The sequence below is a fragment of the Schistocerca serialis genome, chromosome 6, assembly GCF_023864345.2.
Source record: "Schistocerca serialis cubense isolate TAMUIC-IGC-003099 chromosome 6, iqSchSeri2.2, whole genome shotgun sequence".
Classification (NCBI taxonomy): Eukaryota; Metazoa; Arthropoda; class Insecta; order Orthoptera; family Acrididae; genus Schistocerca; species Schistocerca serialis.
The window spans coordinates 410,605,978-410,624,045 of NC_064643.1; the positions used below are offsets into that span (position 1 = coordinate 410,605,978).

Genomic DNA, 18,068 nt, shown 5'->3' on the forward strand with positions numbered 1-18,068 from the left:
GTGCTCTAGTAGTTACTCTTGTTAAAACGAAAAACAAAGGCCTTATAGCTACAACCACAATCACAAAAATATTTCATATACAATCTACAATATTACTTTTCATATCATTGTCATATGTTAATACTATTAATAAAACTGTAAATGGCACTAAGATGGCTGGTTGATCACAGAATGAGCCAACCACCCAAAAACATATTAAGGCCGTCGTTAATTAAATTGGGGAGGAGTCCTGATGCCACAAGAGGGACAAAATATCTCAAAGGAAAAAATTTTATTTTCGTTTTCAAAGAAGCTTACACTATACGTAATTAAGAACATAAATAGATACATTTTCAAATGAAAATTAGTTCAGCAGTAAAAAATTCAAATCTATTTAACGGCCGGCCGGGGTGCCCGAGCGGTTCTAGGCGCTACAGTCTGGAACCGCGCGACCGCTACCGTCGCAGCTTCGAATCCTGCCTAGGGCATGGATGTGTGTGATGTCCTTAGGTTTGTTAGGTTTAAGTAGTTCTAAGTTCTAGGGGACTGATGACCTCAGATGTTGAGTCTCATAGTGCTCAGAGCCATTTGAACCATTCGAATCTACTTAACGAGATAAACAGTTTTCGATGTTATGTAGCAAATTAGAAAAAAAAAGGTTCCATGGATGAAGTAAAAAGGCACTATTTACTGTTTTCTGCCGCGCGGGATTAGCCGAGCGGTCTCAGGCGTTGCAGTCATGGACTGTGCGGCTGGTCCCGGCGGAGGTTCGAGTCCTCCCTCGGGCATGGGTGTGTGTGTTTGTCCTTAGGATAATTTAGGTTAAGTAGTGTGTAAGCTTAGGGACTGATGACCTTAGCAGTTAAGTCCCATAAGATTAAAAAATAAAAAAATACTGTCTTCTAAATATTGATTGGTGTGTTTGTAAGCATTTTCTCGAGCAAATAAACGTAGCTGTTTTGGAGTATTTGTACAGCACTCATCGAGTTTCAGTAGTCAGGAGTGTAGAGAATTTACCATGAAGAACACCCACTATGAATTTTGATTTGATCATTAACAAACTTTATTACGTGTGCCATTGCTTGCTCCTACATTCTGTTACATTTAGATCCTTCATAACGTCACTTTCACCGTTCAGGTGCTCAGCAGCGCAGCAGGCACCTCTCATAACACACGCAGTTTTGGCGCTGACGTGTAAACGAAAACGACCACTCGTGACAGACACGACTGAGTACGGGAATAAAACGCCGAGGGCGCTGTAGCAGACTCACTTGTCACGAGTAGTCGATTGGTACGAGAGCCTCGCTCGTGTAAAAGGGGTTTTAACAAAGAGATAAAAGTCGCAGGGTAGGGAAAGAATGGTGAGAGAGGAGTGCGTGAGGGGGAGGGTATGAGCCGTGGCGCGGGTGGAGGCAGCGCACCCCCGGCGGCCCAATCGATAGACGAGCGGGGCTCTCCGGCTGCCCCCACCTGGCTGTCCGCGCCGCCCTCGCCCCTGCCTACCTGCCGTAAACATCACTTCACGTCACAAACTCCGGCTCTTGACAGCAGCTGGCCAATCCAGAGGCAGCGCAACTTGTTGCTCGCATTAGCCCTGTCTGCAGCGGAACTACCTAGGGGCGCCGACTGGAAAGTTCTGGACATGGCATAGACACGGCGCGGGTATTAGTGATTTTTTTTTTAGTTGTCACATGTTACACAATAAAGCAGACCAAGTGTGAACCTGAGCTGGGGAACCGATCTCTTTACACACTTTCGTAAACAAGTGGCGTTGTGTGAACTGGTTCAAATGGTTCAAATGGCTCTGAGCACTATGGGACTTAACATCTATGGTCATCAGTCCCCTAGAACTTAGAACTACTTAAACCTAACTAACCTAAGGTCATCACGAGGCAGAGAAAATCCCTGACCCCGCCGGGAATCGAACCCGGGAGCGGGAAGCGAGAACGCTACCGCACGACCACGAGCTGCGGACTTGTGTAAACTCCATTTAGATGGATAAACTGCAATATCGAGCGGTATTTATTTATTTGTTTATTTGGGCGGTTTATCGCCAGTGACAATTAATACAAAGATAGCTAAATTTATTAAGAGTCTGCTACAACAGTTAAGAGACTATAGTTGCTCTGCTATCGTGCTGAATCATAGGGTTCAGATGCAAGGTTTCCAACCATCAGATCCGATACGTATTGCGAAAGATTAGAAGTTTCGTTCTGGTGAACCTGCTGATTATGGGCCTAACATGAAAATCCCCGGCTGTTGTAAATGTTGCAGCTCAAGAGTCATGCTGGAGCCCTAAACTATCGGATCTGACTGCGTTTTAATGGTACAACGTCTCGCGACAATCAAGTACACTCCCCACCTCTGGACGTGAAAAAATGGTTCAAATGGCTCTGAGCACTATGAGACTTAACATCTGAGGTCATGAGTCCCCTAGAACTTAGAACTACTTAAACCTAACTATCCTAAGGACATGACACACATCCATGCCCGAGGCTCTGGGCGTGAAACAATTCCAAAGGAGTAGTCCGCGTTTAACCGCAAAACAACTCTTCCAACTGCACACAGCAATTACTGAATAAGAAACGAGAAACTGCACTGCACTCAGTTGAAAATAAATGTCACATTATCGTGTCAATACGTAAAAGAAAAAAACAATGAACTTCTGAACACAAATATGTATTCCGCAAACACATTTATGATCACTGCGCCTCGCAATATCTAATCGGTAATTGGCTTGTAATTGAAATCATTCACTACTAATATCAATATTTTTGGTTCAAAAATGTTTCAAATGGCTCTGAGCACTATGGGACTTAACATTTGAGGTCATCAGTCCCTCAGAATTTAGAACTACTGAAACCTAACTAACGTAAGGACATCACACACGTCCATGCCCGACGCAGGATTCGAACCTGCGATCGTAGCGGTCGCGCGGTTCCAGACTGAAGCGCCTAGAACCGCTCGGCCACAACGGTCGGCAATATTTTTGGCATGGTGCAAATAAATTAATACTGCAGTCAGGAATGAACACAGAACAAAAATTGCCGTCTGCATAGTTCGAAACAAATCTTTTCGCACGGCAGCAACATCGGTAGCCATTGTTCCACCTTTCCACTGCTTACGCATCCTTTGCCCGGGATGCCTGCAGTGTGCACCTGGTTGGCGACATCATACTACTTCCATGTTTTAAATCATTACTTCGCCGGGATATAAGAAAGGCGAATTTAACCGGACAGCTACAATATCAGAGATTGAATTCGTACGTGGTCATACATTTCGTTAAGATGATCCAAGTACAATGCTTTCCAAAACTGCGACCAAAGATAAAAACAGTACACAATACAGCCCTGTACGATCGGGGATTAAAGGTGCATGGAGATGCTAACACCGTAGGAATGTCAGGAGAAAGAGTACGGCACATTTTACACGAAGAATTAACTACGGGAAGAAATGGAGCAAGATGATGACCACATTAGTGGAATGCCGACAAAAGCAAATGAGGAAAGGCATTCCTTGGCAATATGTTAAGTTTTAAAGAAGAATCCAAATGATTTAGAAAGCCGAATTGTTAGTGATGTTGAGATATAGGTCCATCAAGGCAGTAGCCGGAGGCCAGAAGACAGCGCTTTCGATTTCACTTCCCGAAAGGGTTATGTGCGGCGTGCCTGAGATATACAGGGTGAAGAAAGATTCGCGCACTCGGAGTTCACAGCGCGATTCTTGACATACTAGTGATGCAAATGTGCCTCACAAAGTTTCATCATGGTCATATTACCCACAGTTAATGGACGTTACAAACTGGCAGTCCGGCAAATCTGCAATCGCATGTACGGTAACTACCTCTGTCAGCGCACAGCTGTACCACTGCAGTTGGTGCAGTGGATAGCGTTTGTAGGATAACATGTGGAAGGTCGAGGGTTCGGTTCTGGGTCGAGGCGTATTTGTTTTTATTTGCTAAAAGTAGTCTGCGTGGTATGGTATCTCGCGTCTTAATTGTGAAACAGTGATTTCAATGGGTCTTCTACGAAATATTTGCACTTACGTACTACGAACGCATAAATGGAATTACAATCATTTTCATTAATCAGCTGTTAAAGAAGCCTTTCGTACGTCGTGGACGCGAATTGTTTCGCACTACTGCATCTCCTAGATTCCGAAACAGTTTTCTGTGTACCCTCCCGCAATGCTCCCAGCGATTAGTAGCAACTATTATTTTTGCCACGTTCAGGTCCATTACATTTCATTAAGGCCTTAGGTCACCAGCAGGGACATCAACGTGCTTTGCAAATAATTTCCAAACTCGGTTACCATTTGTATGTGTTATCACCATGCAACTACTAATTATGCCTTTCAACGCTGAGTCTGATAAGCGCATGCTGTTTAGTAAGTATCTCCGTGCGTTATTATTGTTATTATTACTATTATTATCATCATCATCATCATCGATAGATATGTAGAAACAAAACGTCCGTCACCGTTAGGGAAGCATTGTAATTCGAAAACGACCATTTCACAATTAGCAGTGTCGGAATGGATCATGTAGAACAAAAGCCGTAAGAGAAGTAATGCGCGTTTGGTAGAACAGCCCGCTGCGTCTAATGACGAATGTATACTTTATGCTGTGTTCACCAGACGGGGACTAGTTTCTGTAGGAGCAACGCGCCCGCGACATTCGAGCACATATCGTATTTTGTGTTATTGTAAAACAGTGTGACTGACGTATGGCATACACAAACGATTAATAAAAAAAAAAATCAAATGGTCAAATGGCTCTGACCACTATGGGACTTAACATCTGAGGTCATCAGTCCCCTAGAACTTAGAACTACTTAAACCTAACTAACCTAAGGGCATCACACACATCCATGCCCGAGGCAGGATTCGAACCTGCGACCGTAGCAGTCGCGCGGTACCGGACTGCGCGCCTAGAACCGCTAGACCACCGCGGCCGGCGTTCTTGGTGAAACATTGTAAATTAACTAAACAAACACTGGTTTTTGCCTTGTTTCAAAAATTTTATTATTGTTACTGCACAATCTAGGTTTCGGATTTTAAGCCCATTTTCAAGCATATTAGTGATTATCATCTTTGGGAATCAGTAATGTACTTGAAAATGGGCTTATAATCCGAAACCTAGGTTATGCAGTAACAATAATAAAATTTGTGAAACAAGGCAAAAATACAGTGTTTGTTTAGTTAAAAATGTGTTTTATTGTCTGGAGCTTCACCTTCGGGAGACAGGCTCTCTCCTTCCACCATCGTGTGACAGATGTCGTCCACGGACTCGCCGTATCAGCTACTGAGGAAGCTGTCCTGGAGGTTATACACCAAGAATCCCAGAGAAGTACACGTAGCGTAGCAGCGCAGCTGCCTGTCTCGCAACGGACGGTCGTCGACGTGCTGCACCAGCAGGGGCTCCACCCCTATCCCTGTTCCCTAATGCAATACCTGCATGCTGCAGACCGCCGTCTACGGATGCAGTTCTATGAATGGCCCCAACAACAACAGGGAGCCATCGACGACTATAAACACTGTAATAAGGTCGGATGAAGCGGCGTTCAGTCGTGAGGCAGTCTTCAATATGCACAGTGCACTATTGGCGTGACGTTAACCACACGTCACCCGCGACCGTGGATATCAACTTCGGGCATCAACGTCTGGGCTGGAATATTGGGAGACAGTTTTGGTCCCTGCTTGTTGCCTGACCGGTTGACTGCACGAAGGTATCACGCATTCCCCTCTAACTGTTTACCTGACGCACTGGAAGATGGTCCCCTACATGTTCGGCAGAGGTTGTGGTTCCAACATAATGGTGCGACTCCACACTTTGGAATTAATGTGCGACAATATTTACACAGAACATTTACAGGGAAATGGCTCGGACGGGGAAGTCCAGTTGTAGACTTTTACCTGATTTCCCTGGATTTCTTCCTGTGGGGACACTTGAAGGAGCAAGTGTATTCTGCTCCTTCGACACAGGTGGAGGAACTGATATCGCGTTTTCGTGTCGCGCAATGTTTGGACGAGCAAAGTGGATCGCTTTGAACATCTGCTCTGAGGACAACAAATTCTTTTAAAAACGTCACGCGGTCATTAATATGGAAGTTATTATCGTCACTGAGCGGACGTATTGCATGTAGCATAAATGTCTAGAAGATGTTGAGTTATTGAACTGTGCAATTATCTTTAGCATCTCGAAATTGATATTGTTGTATGACAGATAACTTGTTTCAGCTACCTATTGCTGAGTTGTCAGACCACGTTTTTGTTTACGTTCACCGTTACAAAACACTGTGCTATGTAAATGTCGGATACGTGCCCGCCCCCGTTAGCTGAGTAGTCAGCGCGGCGGCATGCCACGCCAAGGGATCCGGGTTCGTTTCCCGGCTGGGGCAGGAGATTTTCTCCGCTCAGGGACCGGGTGTTGTGTTGTCCTCATCATTTCATCCTCATCTCCGACGCGCAAGTCGCCCAATGTGGCGTCAAATGCAATAAGTACTTGCCCTCGGCGGCCGAACTTCCCCAAATGGGGGACTCCCGGTCCAAAATGCCGTATGCTAATTTCCATTTATCGGATGCGTATGGCTTAAGAAACGGCGTATACTACATTGTTATATAGCAAAATGAAACTAGCAAATAAAAACAAATACGTCTCGATCCAGACTCGAACTCTCAACCTCCTACATCCTAACCCAACTGCACAACACTACTCCTAAATGCGGACATGTGAGTACAGAGTCGCCAGATTGTAACGTCCATCAAATGCCGGAAATATGTGCAAGACGAAATTTTGTGAGAGATATTTTTGTATTGCTAGTATGTGAGCAATCGCTCTGCTAAGTCAGAGTCCGCTAATTTTTCCTCATCCTGTATTAGTAATTGACTGATTATCTCTCGCAGTATAAGAAAGTAAATAGCGAATATTATGCTAGTGCTGTTGGAAAACTGGATGAAGGAATACGTAAGAAGACGTCTGAGTTGTAAAAGTAAAAAACAACAATCTTTCTTCACGTAAAGGGAAAGTACTTTAGAATGACGAACAGAGAGATTTGAAGTATGAATTTTATTCACTGTAATTGACGCCTTCCTTCCTGACTCACATAGGTAAGCAATCAGAGAAGGGGTGGTCACTAAGTTTTTATTGCTCTTGAAAAAATAAGTTACATAATTTATTTTGGTACACGGTACTGTAGCACGCCGCTAGAGGATCCGAAACAAAATAGCGCATCTCATTGACAAAGGGAAGTGTATTGCAGTTATCCGTTCTTTGAATCTCAAGGCGAATAACGGTGCAACATTCCATAATGACATGGGATGTATCGGCAGTTGCGAATACGAACAGCTATCAGCTATGTAAGGGAATGTAGACAAAAATTGCCCTTTTTAGGCGAGCGATTGCCAACTCCCTCCCCCCGCACTGCAAATCGGACAAAGACTACAGGACACCTTGCACTGCTTGCAGTAAGATGTTTTAGCCTTTTTTTTAATTTTAAGTTTTGTAATTCACATGTTGAAGAGATTTTATTGCTGAGTAGGAACAGTGATGAGGTAAGAATGACCTTAGGGAATTACTAAAATATGAGAATGATGAAATAATTTTTATCTTATGGGGAGAGCTATTGTAAATTTGTATCTCACTGTTTGTAATGGAACTTTTATGAAACGATGTTCTTACCTCCTGGACATGATGCATTCCTTTCTGCCTTACAATATTTTCATGGATATTGAAGTTTTTGTTTATATATACTACAGACAGAACAACCAGACTTGTATAAAAAGAGCTAATATAGGAATTTCACGCCAGTCCGTTTCGTAAACATTGTGATTTAGGAGCCAGATACAGCCGACAACTGCCGCAGGAGTGCGTTGCGATAACGTATACCACGCTGGAGCCCACGTACCGTATGCACAAGTCGCATCGTTTCCGAGCTTTTTTTTTTTTTTTTTTTAAAAAAAAGTCTCATTATGTTCTGTATTGTTCGTTGACTTTGTTCGTTGCGGACGTCCGATGACACTCGTTCTGGTTGTTCGTTGATCCGTTCACTCAGTTTTTTTTATTACAGAAGGTAGCTAAACCCTCTGGCCGAACACGCTGAGCTACCGTGCGGCAAGCGTTCAGCAGCGCGTCGAACTCGGTACGCTCAACGTTGACGCTGGACAGCGCGGACCGTGTGCCGACTGCTTTAGGCCTCGTGCGATGACGAGAAAGCCGCCGAAGCAGAAGGAAAAGGCGTCCCAGCCCCGGACCAGCAGAACAGCAACGTGTCAACCGCTGTCGATATAAGGCTGGCAACATGTACTAAACAGCAAACAGCAAAACAAGTTTGATTAATATACACAGTAATGAAACTTTCTGGCAGATTAAAACTGTGTGCCGGACCGAGACTCGAACTCGGGACCTTTGCCTTTCGCGGGCAAGTGCTCTACCAACTTTTTTTTTTCTAATTAGAAAATTAATTAATTAATGAAATGAATAAAACTGAAAATTCCCAAATGAAAGACATGAAGACATTGCGGATAGTACAAATACAAAAGAAACATGCTCCTGTAGCAATGAAATGAAATTCGTGTCGGGGGCGACACCTGCTCACGACCCGACGTTCGATAGAGCAAGAGAGCCATCTATCGACTCGTTCTCCAGACGTTGGTGTAAGACTGGGTCGTCTTCTCGAAATGAACTAAGGGTCCGTAAGTGTGATCGATGTCTATCTCGGCTTCTTCGTCTATCTCATCTCTCACCCGTCACACCCCATCTGTCCGGCGGGTCGGTAAATGTAAGTCGCAAGTAATTAGCGAAGTCTTGTCTATATTTCTTATGCTGTTGCAGCTTCGTGTGTCCATCCAGGAGAAAATGCCAAAAATCAATTTTGTCCTTTTCCGATTCGTTATACACGTAGCCCACCACCATTCCCTGCACCCATGTCACTGCATTGGTTTTTTGGACCGGGAAATAATATTCTTGGGGGAAAAAAAGCGTGTCTGATGAAATTGTGTGAGGGGCGGAGCGTAACAGGAACGCCAATATCTGTTGTGCCAAGTGCCACACTGGAGCCGTCCCACTACATGTTAAACGATGTTCATCAGTGTCCACTGTTGCGCAGCCTAAACATAGTGGAGTGTCTGCCAAATGAATCGCGTGCCGCCGTTGATTCGTTGCGAACTTCCTATTTATCACCACATACCATGTTGAGCGTACCGACGTTGGGAGGTAAACGTTCCGTATAACGCGCCATATCTGTCGCCAGTTCTTGTCTGGGTACTTCTTTTCCAGGGTATTCCTGGAGCACCGGCGCAGTAAGAGTTGGTATACGTCTCGCGTCGTCGGTAGTCGTGTTGTTGGGAAGAAATCTCTGACATAGCTAAGCTCCAAAAAAAAAGACTTGAAATGTGACAGCTTCGGTGAAATATGGCCCACATCGACTGGGGGCAGCATTGAAGTGGGCGCTAGTACGTCGGCCAACGCACCCGAGATATTGCGAAATTGACCGCGCCACTGTCGGAAAATCGTACTGACGAATAACGCCCGTGCCTTTTCATATACGTTCACTAGACCAAGTCCACCCTCTCCAGGTGGTAGCGTAAGCGTTGTGTATCGGATCTTAAACAGGTGTCCCACACTCACGTAGGTTCCGAAAGTTGCTTGTATCCGTGATGCCATTGTGCGCGTTAAAGGCAGGACATGCGCTACGTGAGTGAGTCTCGGTGCTAGGTATACGTTAACATAGGTCACCCTCTGAATCATATCCAACGCTCTTAATTTCTGTAACAGCACCATTGTCCGCATCAGCTTCAATATGCGTCGGTAGTTATCCGCTGCTGTCCGCTGCACATCCGTGTGGAACGTAATACCTAGGCATTTTATGGTCTTAACCAAGATGAGCGGGCCTTCCTCCCCCGGTTGTAATCCTCGACCGACATTCATGCAGCGTGTTTTTTGTAGATTAAGCACGCTTCCTGCCGCCATCCCATATCGCTGTATCCATGCCAACGCCGTACGTACTTCTTCGCCTGTCCGTGCCACCAGCATCATATCGTCAGCATAAGCGCGGCAATGAAAGGTCAGTTGTGGCAACGGCACTCCCTCCAACCGTCTTCGGAGACCATATAGACAGGGTTCCAAAGCCATTGCATACAAAAATATCGAAAGGGGGCAACCTTGACGAACTGACCTTGAAATAACAATGTAGTCAGTGCCCCGCCCATTCACCGAGACCTTTGACCGTACGCCGTGTAACAGTCGCATGATCACTAGGATGAAGGCCTGTGGGATTCCCAATCTGCCCATCACCGCATGCAAAAAGGTATGATCCACTCTGTCGAATGCATGATCGAAGTCAATAGCGACGAGTGCCCCACGCACTCGGCATGCCGCTGCTAACGCGATGATATCTCGGTAGTCACTGAGCGCCGTATGTACGTTGCTCTTACCGCCGAGGCAAGTTTGATCTATGAGGAGTCTATCAGAAAGTGAAGACCGCAGGCGAGCCCCAAAGATGCGCGCGAAAATCTTATAGTCGCAGTTCAAGAGAGTGAGTGGTCTATAATCTCCTGGATTTCTGCCACCGCGTGGTTTGGGTATTGGGATGATGATACCCTCCGTGAATTCGGCAGGTATCTCAGTCTGCGGTAACAGGAGTTCGTTGTACATCTGAATCCAGGTCCGTCCCATGAGGTATGCAAAGGCGCGGTAAAATTCAATTGGGAAGCCGTCCTGTCCTGGGGACTTGTTCGGAGCCCTCCTGGCAATTGCGTCTGTCAGCTCGTCCTCTGTTATCGCTGTGATGAAAGTCTCTGCATCCAGTGGTGGTCCTCTATCTGGCATTTCCGAGATGACATCATGTAGTGTCTCGTGGTTCACATGTACAGGTCCATATAACTGGCGGAAATAGTCGGTAAACACATGCGCAATATCACGCTGGTGCACAACTTGCTGGCCAGTTTCAGAGATTAGTTCCCTGATCAATGTCCTGCGTCGTCGTTGGCGTTCACGTACCACGTGGTGCATGGAGGGGGTTTCGGCAGCAACTGTGTCCGCCAATCTCGCCCGGACCATTATACCTTCCATTCTTAGTCTCGTCAGCTGTAATAACTTGGCTTTTATCCTGCGCATGGCCGTGTGCCTTTCCGGCGATGGTTGTTGGGTCATCAGCTCCCTCAGGGCTGTAAAATAAAAATCAGCCGTTGTGCGGTTCCACTGCGATTTGTCCTGCCCGTATCGTATCAAAGTTCGCCGTAACGTTGGTTTTGCGCATTTAATCCACCACTGGAGAACCGAGGTGTATGCTCGTTGGCGGCGAACGCAGGTCTCCCAGGCCGCCTCTATCGACCGGTGACATTCAGTGTCACGTAAAAGTGCACAATTCATTTTCCAGTGACCTTTACTCCGCCATATCTTCTGACGCGTTAGTGAAATCGTACAGACGTACGCCATATGATCCGTAAAAGCCGCTGGCCAGATTTCGGCATCCAGTATCGTCGTCCGTAGAGCTCGTGTCACGTACTCTCTATCAAGTCTACTCGCCGAGTGTCCCGTGACAAACGTATAACCCGGTCTGTCACCATGCTGCAGTTCCCAGGTATCCAGAAGCGCCATTTCGGTAATCAACGCACGCAGTTCCATGCATGGCACATAATGAGGTACTTGGTCCTTTTTGTCGACGACACAATTAAAGTCGCCGCCCACTATATAGTTATCAAAGCGTCCAGCGAACAACGGTGCTATCTCTTCGGTGTAAAAAGTCGCCCTTTCTCTTCGTTTTGTGGAGCCAGATGGTGCGTATAAATTGATGAAACGAACGCCGTCGACAGTGATCGCTATGCCGCGTGCCGAAGGGAGAGACCTGACGTCCTCCACTCCTATTCCTTCCCTGGTGAGAATCGCCACACCGCATCCACTTTCATCATGCACTGAATAATGTGCCTCGTAACCGTAGAACTCTGGCGGCGATGTGAAACGCACTTCTTGTAGGAGTACAATATCCACGTCCGCAGCGCGTAACATATCTTTCAGCATTTGAATTTTAAGCGGTGTCCGTATGCCATTAATGTTTATCGTGGCAATGCGGTACGCCTGGCTTGTGTTCATCAGTTGTAGGGCGGTGTCATTAAGCGTCCATCTGCACCCCCGGCGCTCCTCAACACACTAAGTTGGTCAACATTTCCCGACCCGGCCTCTGGCCAGGACTGTCCTCAATCGTCGCGTTCGTATTTTCATCCTGTTCCTGTTGGTCCATTTCTTGCGCCCAGTCCCCCAGCATATTTCCGGAACTGGTCGAAGGATGGGAGGTAACGTTGTCATCGCTCTGATGTTGGACAGTTGTCATCTCCACTTCTGCCTTCCGGTCACCAGAAGGAGAGTTCAAGTTATCGTCGCTGTGTAGTTCCTGCATCGTCATCTCGGTATCTGTTGAATCCACTGGTCTCAGGTCGATACTGTCGTTGTCGTCCACTGTCCCCTCGGGACTATGGCTATCGTCAGCAGAAGTCAGTCGACGCTTCTTTCTTCTCTTCGGCGAACGCTGTTTCCGTTGCCTTGCTTCCGCATCGGCTGTTGGGGTTGCGTATCCTCCGTCTTGGGCCTGGCCTATCACGCTCTCGGTGGAAGCACTGGCAGCCACCACGGATGAGCCTGGAGTGGCCGTCAGCTGCATCTCTTCTGTGGTGTCCTGTGTCTGCTGTGGTGGAACCGGTGGTCGGAGTTCCAGCCCGTTGGTGTCCATGTTCTCTATAGGGGGCAGCTGCTGGTGCCCATCGGAAGTCTCCCTCACGTCGCCTCTCAGGGCTTCCACAAAGGTCAACGGTAAGACAGTCGTCGGTTGTGGCGCCTGAACGTCATCCCGTGGAGTTTGCACTAAACGTCGCTGGAGGCATTCCGAGCGGACGTGACCTTCTTTCCCGCATCCCGAGCAAGTGCGAGGTTGCCCATCATAGATTATAATCGCTCGACAACCTCCTATGTACAAATAAGAGGGGACGTGCTTGCGTAGTTCTATCCGTATTTGTCTCACCCCATTTAAAACGGGGTACGTGGTAAAACTCGTCCATTTTTCGGCCACATGGGATAGAACTGTACCGTATGGTCGAAAGGCGTCGGTAACAAGTTCAGACGGGACCTCAAACGGAAGTTCGAAGACTCGTATAGTGCGGATCCCCATTCCCGCGTGATCGACTGTAACCGCACCAACATTCCCGTCGGCATGACAGAAACGATACCCGTTCGGTGATCGTTGTAGAAGTCTTTCGCAAGCAGCCTCGTCAACAAGCTTGACATAGACGACGCTTGAAACGAGCGATAAATTGATGCCCACGATTTCCTGTGGATCGATTTTTACCTCTTCTCTGAAGAAACGTTCAATCTCGTGTGCCTTTGGTCGTGTATAGTCGTTCGCAAAACTGAACTTCAAAGTCGTTTTTCTGTACGAGTGTGCCATCTCGTTCTAGACTCACAACACCGCACACGCGAAGCTGCTCCGGCGTAAACAAACAGGCGCGCGCACCACAGCGCGGCCGGCAGGCAACACGGTCCGCACTGTGTCACTGCCGAAGGCAGACTGCCAGCTGAGCTACCCAAGCACGACTCACGCCCCATCCTCACAGCTTTACTTCTGCCAGTATCTCAGTAATGCTTAAACGGGGAACTGAAAGTTCAACTATTAAAACTTCAGTATGGGAGCGGCCCGCTCATTACACTACAAGTTAATCTTCCCAGCAATAACAAGAAGCAATATACAAGATCATTTAAAAGCGTAATTGTATAATAATTCAAACAATAGTTTAAAAATCAAAGTACGCCTTTACTCGGGCCTCTTAGGAGCTAATAGACACTGTATTGGGATACACACCAAATGGCAGATGGCCGGTTAAACTGTACAACTTTAACCCGAAGGACTTCTGAACACGGAGTGTGTGCAAATACAAGCCGAAAGCACACATGACCCATACGTGCGTACCTTTAGGCTGAGCGCACACAACTTTAGCTACAGGTCAAAACCAATAGCTCGTCACAGGAAGGGCCATGAGGTTTAACAACAAACAGAAATTCAAAAAAATGTTCAAATGTCTGTGAAGTCCTAAGGGACAAAACTGCTGAGGTCATCGGTCCCTAGACTAACACACTACTTAAACTAACTGAAACTAAGAACAACACACACACCCATGTCCGAGGGAGGACTCGAATGTCCGGCGGAAGGGGCCGCGCAATCCGTGACGTGGCGCCCTAAACCACGCGGCTAAATGGAAATTAGAATCAGTAGTATCAAATACTCAGTAATATCAAACCATGATTTCAGGTACAAGATAAACATTGCAAAATACTATCTTGGCCCATAAAGAAACCTCAACATTGAAACTCACATCCCCAAAGCGGTCATCGAAAGGCATAAAGCAACTGGATTCCTGAACAGCTCACACTGGGCAGAATCAACAATTTTTAAGTACAGTACCGCTTGACCGCTACGGTCGCAGGTTCGAATCCTGCCTCGGGCATGGATGTGTGTGATGTCCTTAGGATAGTTAGGTTTAAGTAGTTCTAAGTTCTAGGGGACTGATGACCTCAGATGTTAAGTCCCATAGTGCTCAGAGCCATTTGAACCATTTTGAACCAGGTTGCACGGGACGAGAGCCGTTCTTCCCCCACTAAAACTCGCAGTTAGCAACGGCCAACGCTGCAGGAAAACGCGGGCGCCCATAACCCATTGATCAACGGTGATAACTCGCTGCAATCACCAGGATGCCGAGTACTCAGGCACACCCGTCCGATACTCCACTCGCCACCACCCAGCCCCAGAGGGAACACACAACTCAGCAAAGTTGATACGACGTGGGCCAGAGTCGATGGACCGCGCGCCCTCACGGATGCCGCAGCGGCTCATTATGGGTTTGAGAAAAATGTAGAAAAAAAATCGCATAGATGTTACCAGTTAAAAATCAATGCCGTACACAATTTGTTTTCGGTGGAAACTGTATTTGAAATAATCTAGACCTTGACTACCTTACCCAAAAAAAGACAGCGACGCGGGCTGCCCATATTCCGGTCTCCGACCTATTCCGGTCTCACCATCTCTCCCTCGGTCTTCCCTTGCCCCATAGTTTATATTCCATTGTTAGTTTAGGAAGTCTTTGTAGCGACATATGACGTACGGGTACTCTCCATTTTTCTTTGTATTGGAGTGCCTCTGGGTAATTGGTTGCATCCCAAATTCTTCCCTTATTGCGTTGTTCCTAATTTTGTTAGATTGTAGCTGGTATTTATCTCATTTAGTTCTGTAACGCAATTTATAGTTTATCTTCGCTGTCTTGTATGATAACTTGATCACCAGCGCATAACATCGGCCGGCCGGTGTGGCCGAGCGGTTCTAGGCACTACAGTCTGGAACCGCGCGACCACATGGATGTGTGTGATGTTCTTAGGTTGGTTAGGTTTAAGTAGTTCTACATTCTAGGGGACTGATGACCTCAGACGTTAAGTCCCTTAGTGCTCAGAGCCGTTTGAACCATTTTTGAATAACATTGTATTAATATGTTTATTGTTCCCAGTATTTATGCCTGATAGTTCTCTAATCACCTCATCTATATAGAAACTGAATAATGTTGACATCGTGTTAATATGTTTATTGTTCCCAGTATTTATGCCTGATAGTGCTCTGTCTCTGGCTCTGAGCACTATGGGACTCAACTGCTGTGGTCATCAGTCCCCTAGAACTTAGAACTAATTAAACCTAACTAACCTAAGGACATCACACACATCCATGACCGAGGCAGGATTCGAACCTGCGACCGTAGCAGCAGCGCGGCTCCGGACTGGAGCGCCTAGAACCGCACGACCACCGCGGCCGGCGCTCTGTCTCTTTTCCATTCTCTAATCACCTCTTCTATATAGAAACTGAATAGTGTTGATGGCAAACTACACTCTTGTTTTACTTCTTGCTTTGTTTGTATTTCTCTTATTATCTCTCTACCCGTGTCAGTTCTAATTCTGTTCTTATACAGGGTATTCATTTTAACTGAAGGCATTGACACATATCGAAAACTGCACATCAGATCAAAAAGAGTTATAGTTCCAATTTGTCTGTCTCGGAGGGGGACATCCAGCGATACCACACTGCACCCACCAGCCATCCCGTGCGTGGGTGGCAGGGGGCAACTTTGGAATCTTCAATGGGAATCCCCGGTTTTTATTGCACAATACAATTCTGCGATCTACATATGTTTTGTCTGAAGCATTTTCTTCTTCGTTTCGCCACAGATGGCGCTGTAAATGGAGGAATGGAAATGGGTACAAAATTGTAATTTACAACATGCTACTCAATGGCCCTTGAATATCAAATGGCACATGGGACCCCACCTCCATGCTGCGACGGTAGGACAGGCAGGTATTTCATCTAAAAATTACAATAAGAGGGGCGTTTGAAAGTCTGTACAAAAGTAAAAACTACTTATGTGTTTGGGGTAAACCTTTTTTTTCGACATAGTCTCCTTTTAGACTTACACGCTTCGTCCAACGCTGTTCTACTTTGTTGATCCCTTTCCAATAGGAATTGTCCATGTCTGCAAAATAGCTATTAGTTGCTGCAATCACCTCCTCGTTTGAATAAAATCTTTGTCTCACCAGCCATTTCTTCAAAATGGAGAACAAATAGTAGTCTGAGGGAGCCAAGTCTGGAGAGTAGGGGGGATGTGAATTTTAATTTTGAGACCACAACTGCTGAGGTGTGTGCTGGTGCATTGTCGATATGGAAAAGGACTTTTTTGCGGTCCAATCGCAGGCGTTTTTCTTGCACCTGGGTTTTCAAACGGTCCAATAACGATGAATAATATTCACCTGTAATAGTTTTACCCTTTTCCAGATAGTCGATGATGATTATCCCCTGTGAATCCCAAAATACAGTGGCCATAACCTTTCCAGTCAAAGGAATGGTCTTCGCCTTTTTTGGTGCAGATTCTCCCATGGTGACCCATTGTTTAGATTGTTGTTTGGTCTCAGGAGTATAATAATGTGTCCATGTTTCATCCACGGTGACGAAACGACGCTTAAAGTCCTGCGGATTCTTCCTGAACAGCTGCAAACCATCCTTGCAACACTTCACACTATTCCGTTTTTAATCAAGCGTGAGCAACTGCGGAACCTATCTTGCGGATAGCTTTCTCACGTCCAAATGTTTATGCAAAATATTATGTACCCATTCATTCGAGACGCCCACAACACTAGCAATCTCATGCACCTTAACTCTTCTGTCATCCATCACCATATCATGGATTTTGTCAATGATTTCTGGAGTCTTAACCGCCACAGGGCGTCCAGAACGTTCAGCATCACTTCTGCCCATATGGCCTCTCCGAAAATTTTGAAACCACTTATAAACTGCTCCAATCGAAAGTGCAGAGTCACCGTAATGCTTATCAAGCTTCTCTTTAGTATCCTGAGGCGTTTTGCCTTTCATAAAGTAATGTTTAATCACCACACGAATTTCTTTAACGTCCATTTTTTGACAATCACTTGATTTCCTTGATTCACACGAATGCCAAACACAAAGAAATAGACCAATATGGCTTAAACTCGGTGTGCGTTCTTTCCAAAGATGCTACTATCTAAACATGACCTCGATACTAGAGAGTCTGTATAGAGGCTCTCTACTCGATACGCGCCGTTAGTGCCATCTCTCGGCCTTTGCATGGACTTTTCAAACGCCCCTTGTACTTGCGCAGTGTTTATTGCCTACATACGGGCCTATCATTTGGAGATTAGACGTGCAAGTGGACGATGAATGTTGCAACCACAGAAGAAAAAATTGAAATGATCCTAATCTATGGAAAATGTAGGAGAAATGTTGAGACTGCTGTTGTCTTGTATGCCGAGCGTTTCCCGAAGAAAGCTTCCTCTCGTTCGTTCTTTTACAAGGTTGTGAACGCCCTTATGTCAGATGGCAGCGTACCGACCGGGAAAAGGAAACGGATCATACTTGCTACAGGAGAACTAATGAAATAACTGTACGTGCACCACAATCCACCGATAATCGCCCGGCAATTACTCCGCGATTCCGGTATGTCCGTAGGTATTATTGTCACAGTACTGCATCGTCGTAAATATC

The 18,068-nt window shown here is 46.1% G+C and overlaps 1 protein-coding gene across 1 annotated transcript in view; it reads left to right on the top strand.

The window, feature by feature from the left end:
• The first annotated feature begins 1,369 nt into the window (after nucleotides 1-1,369).
• LOC126484891 (FERM domain-containing protein 3-like) overlaps nucleotides 1,370-18,068 on the top strand; it is a 134,323-nt gene continuing 117,624 nt past the window's right edge. Inside the window, exon 1 of the mRNA XM_050108489.1 lies at nucleotides 1,370-1,612. Coding sequence (XP_049964446.1) covers nucleotides 1,370-1,612 — 243 coding nt within the window. The remainder of the gene's footprint in view (nucleotides 1,613-18,068) is intronic.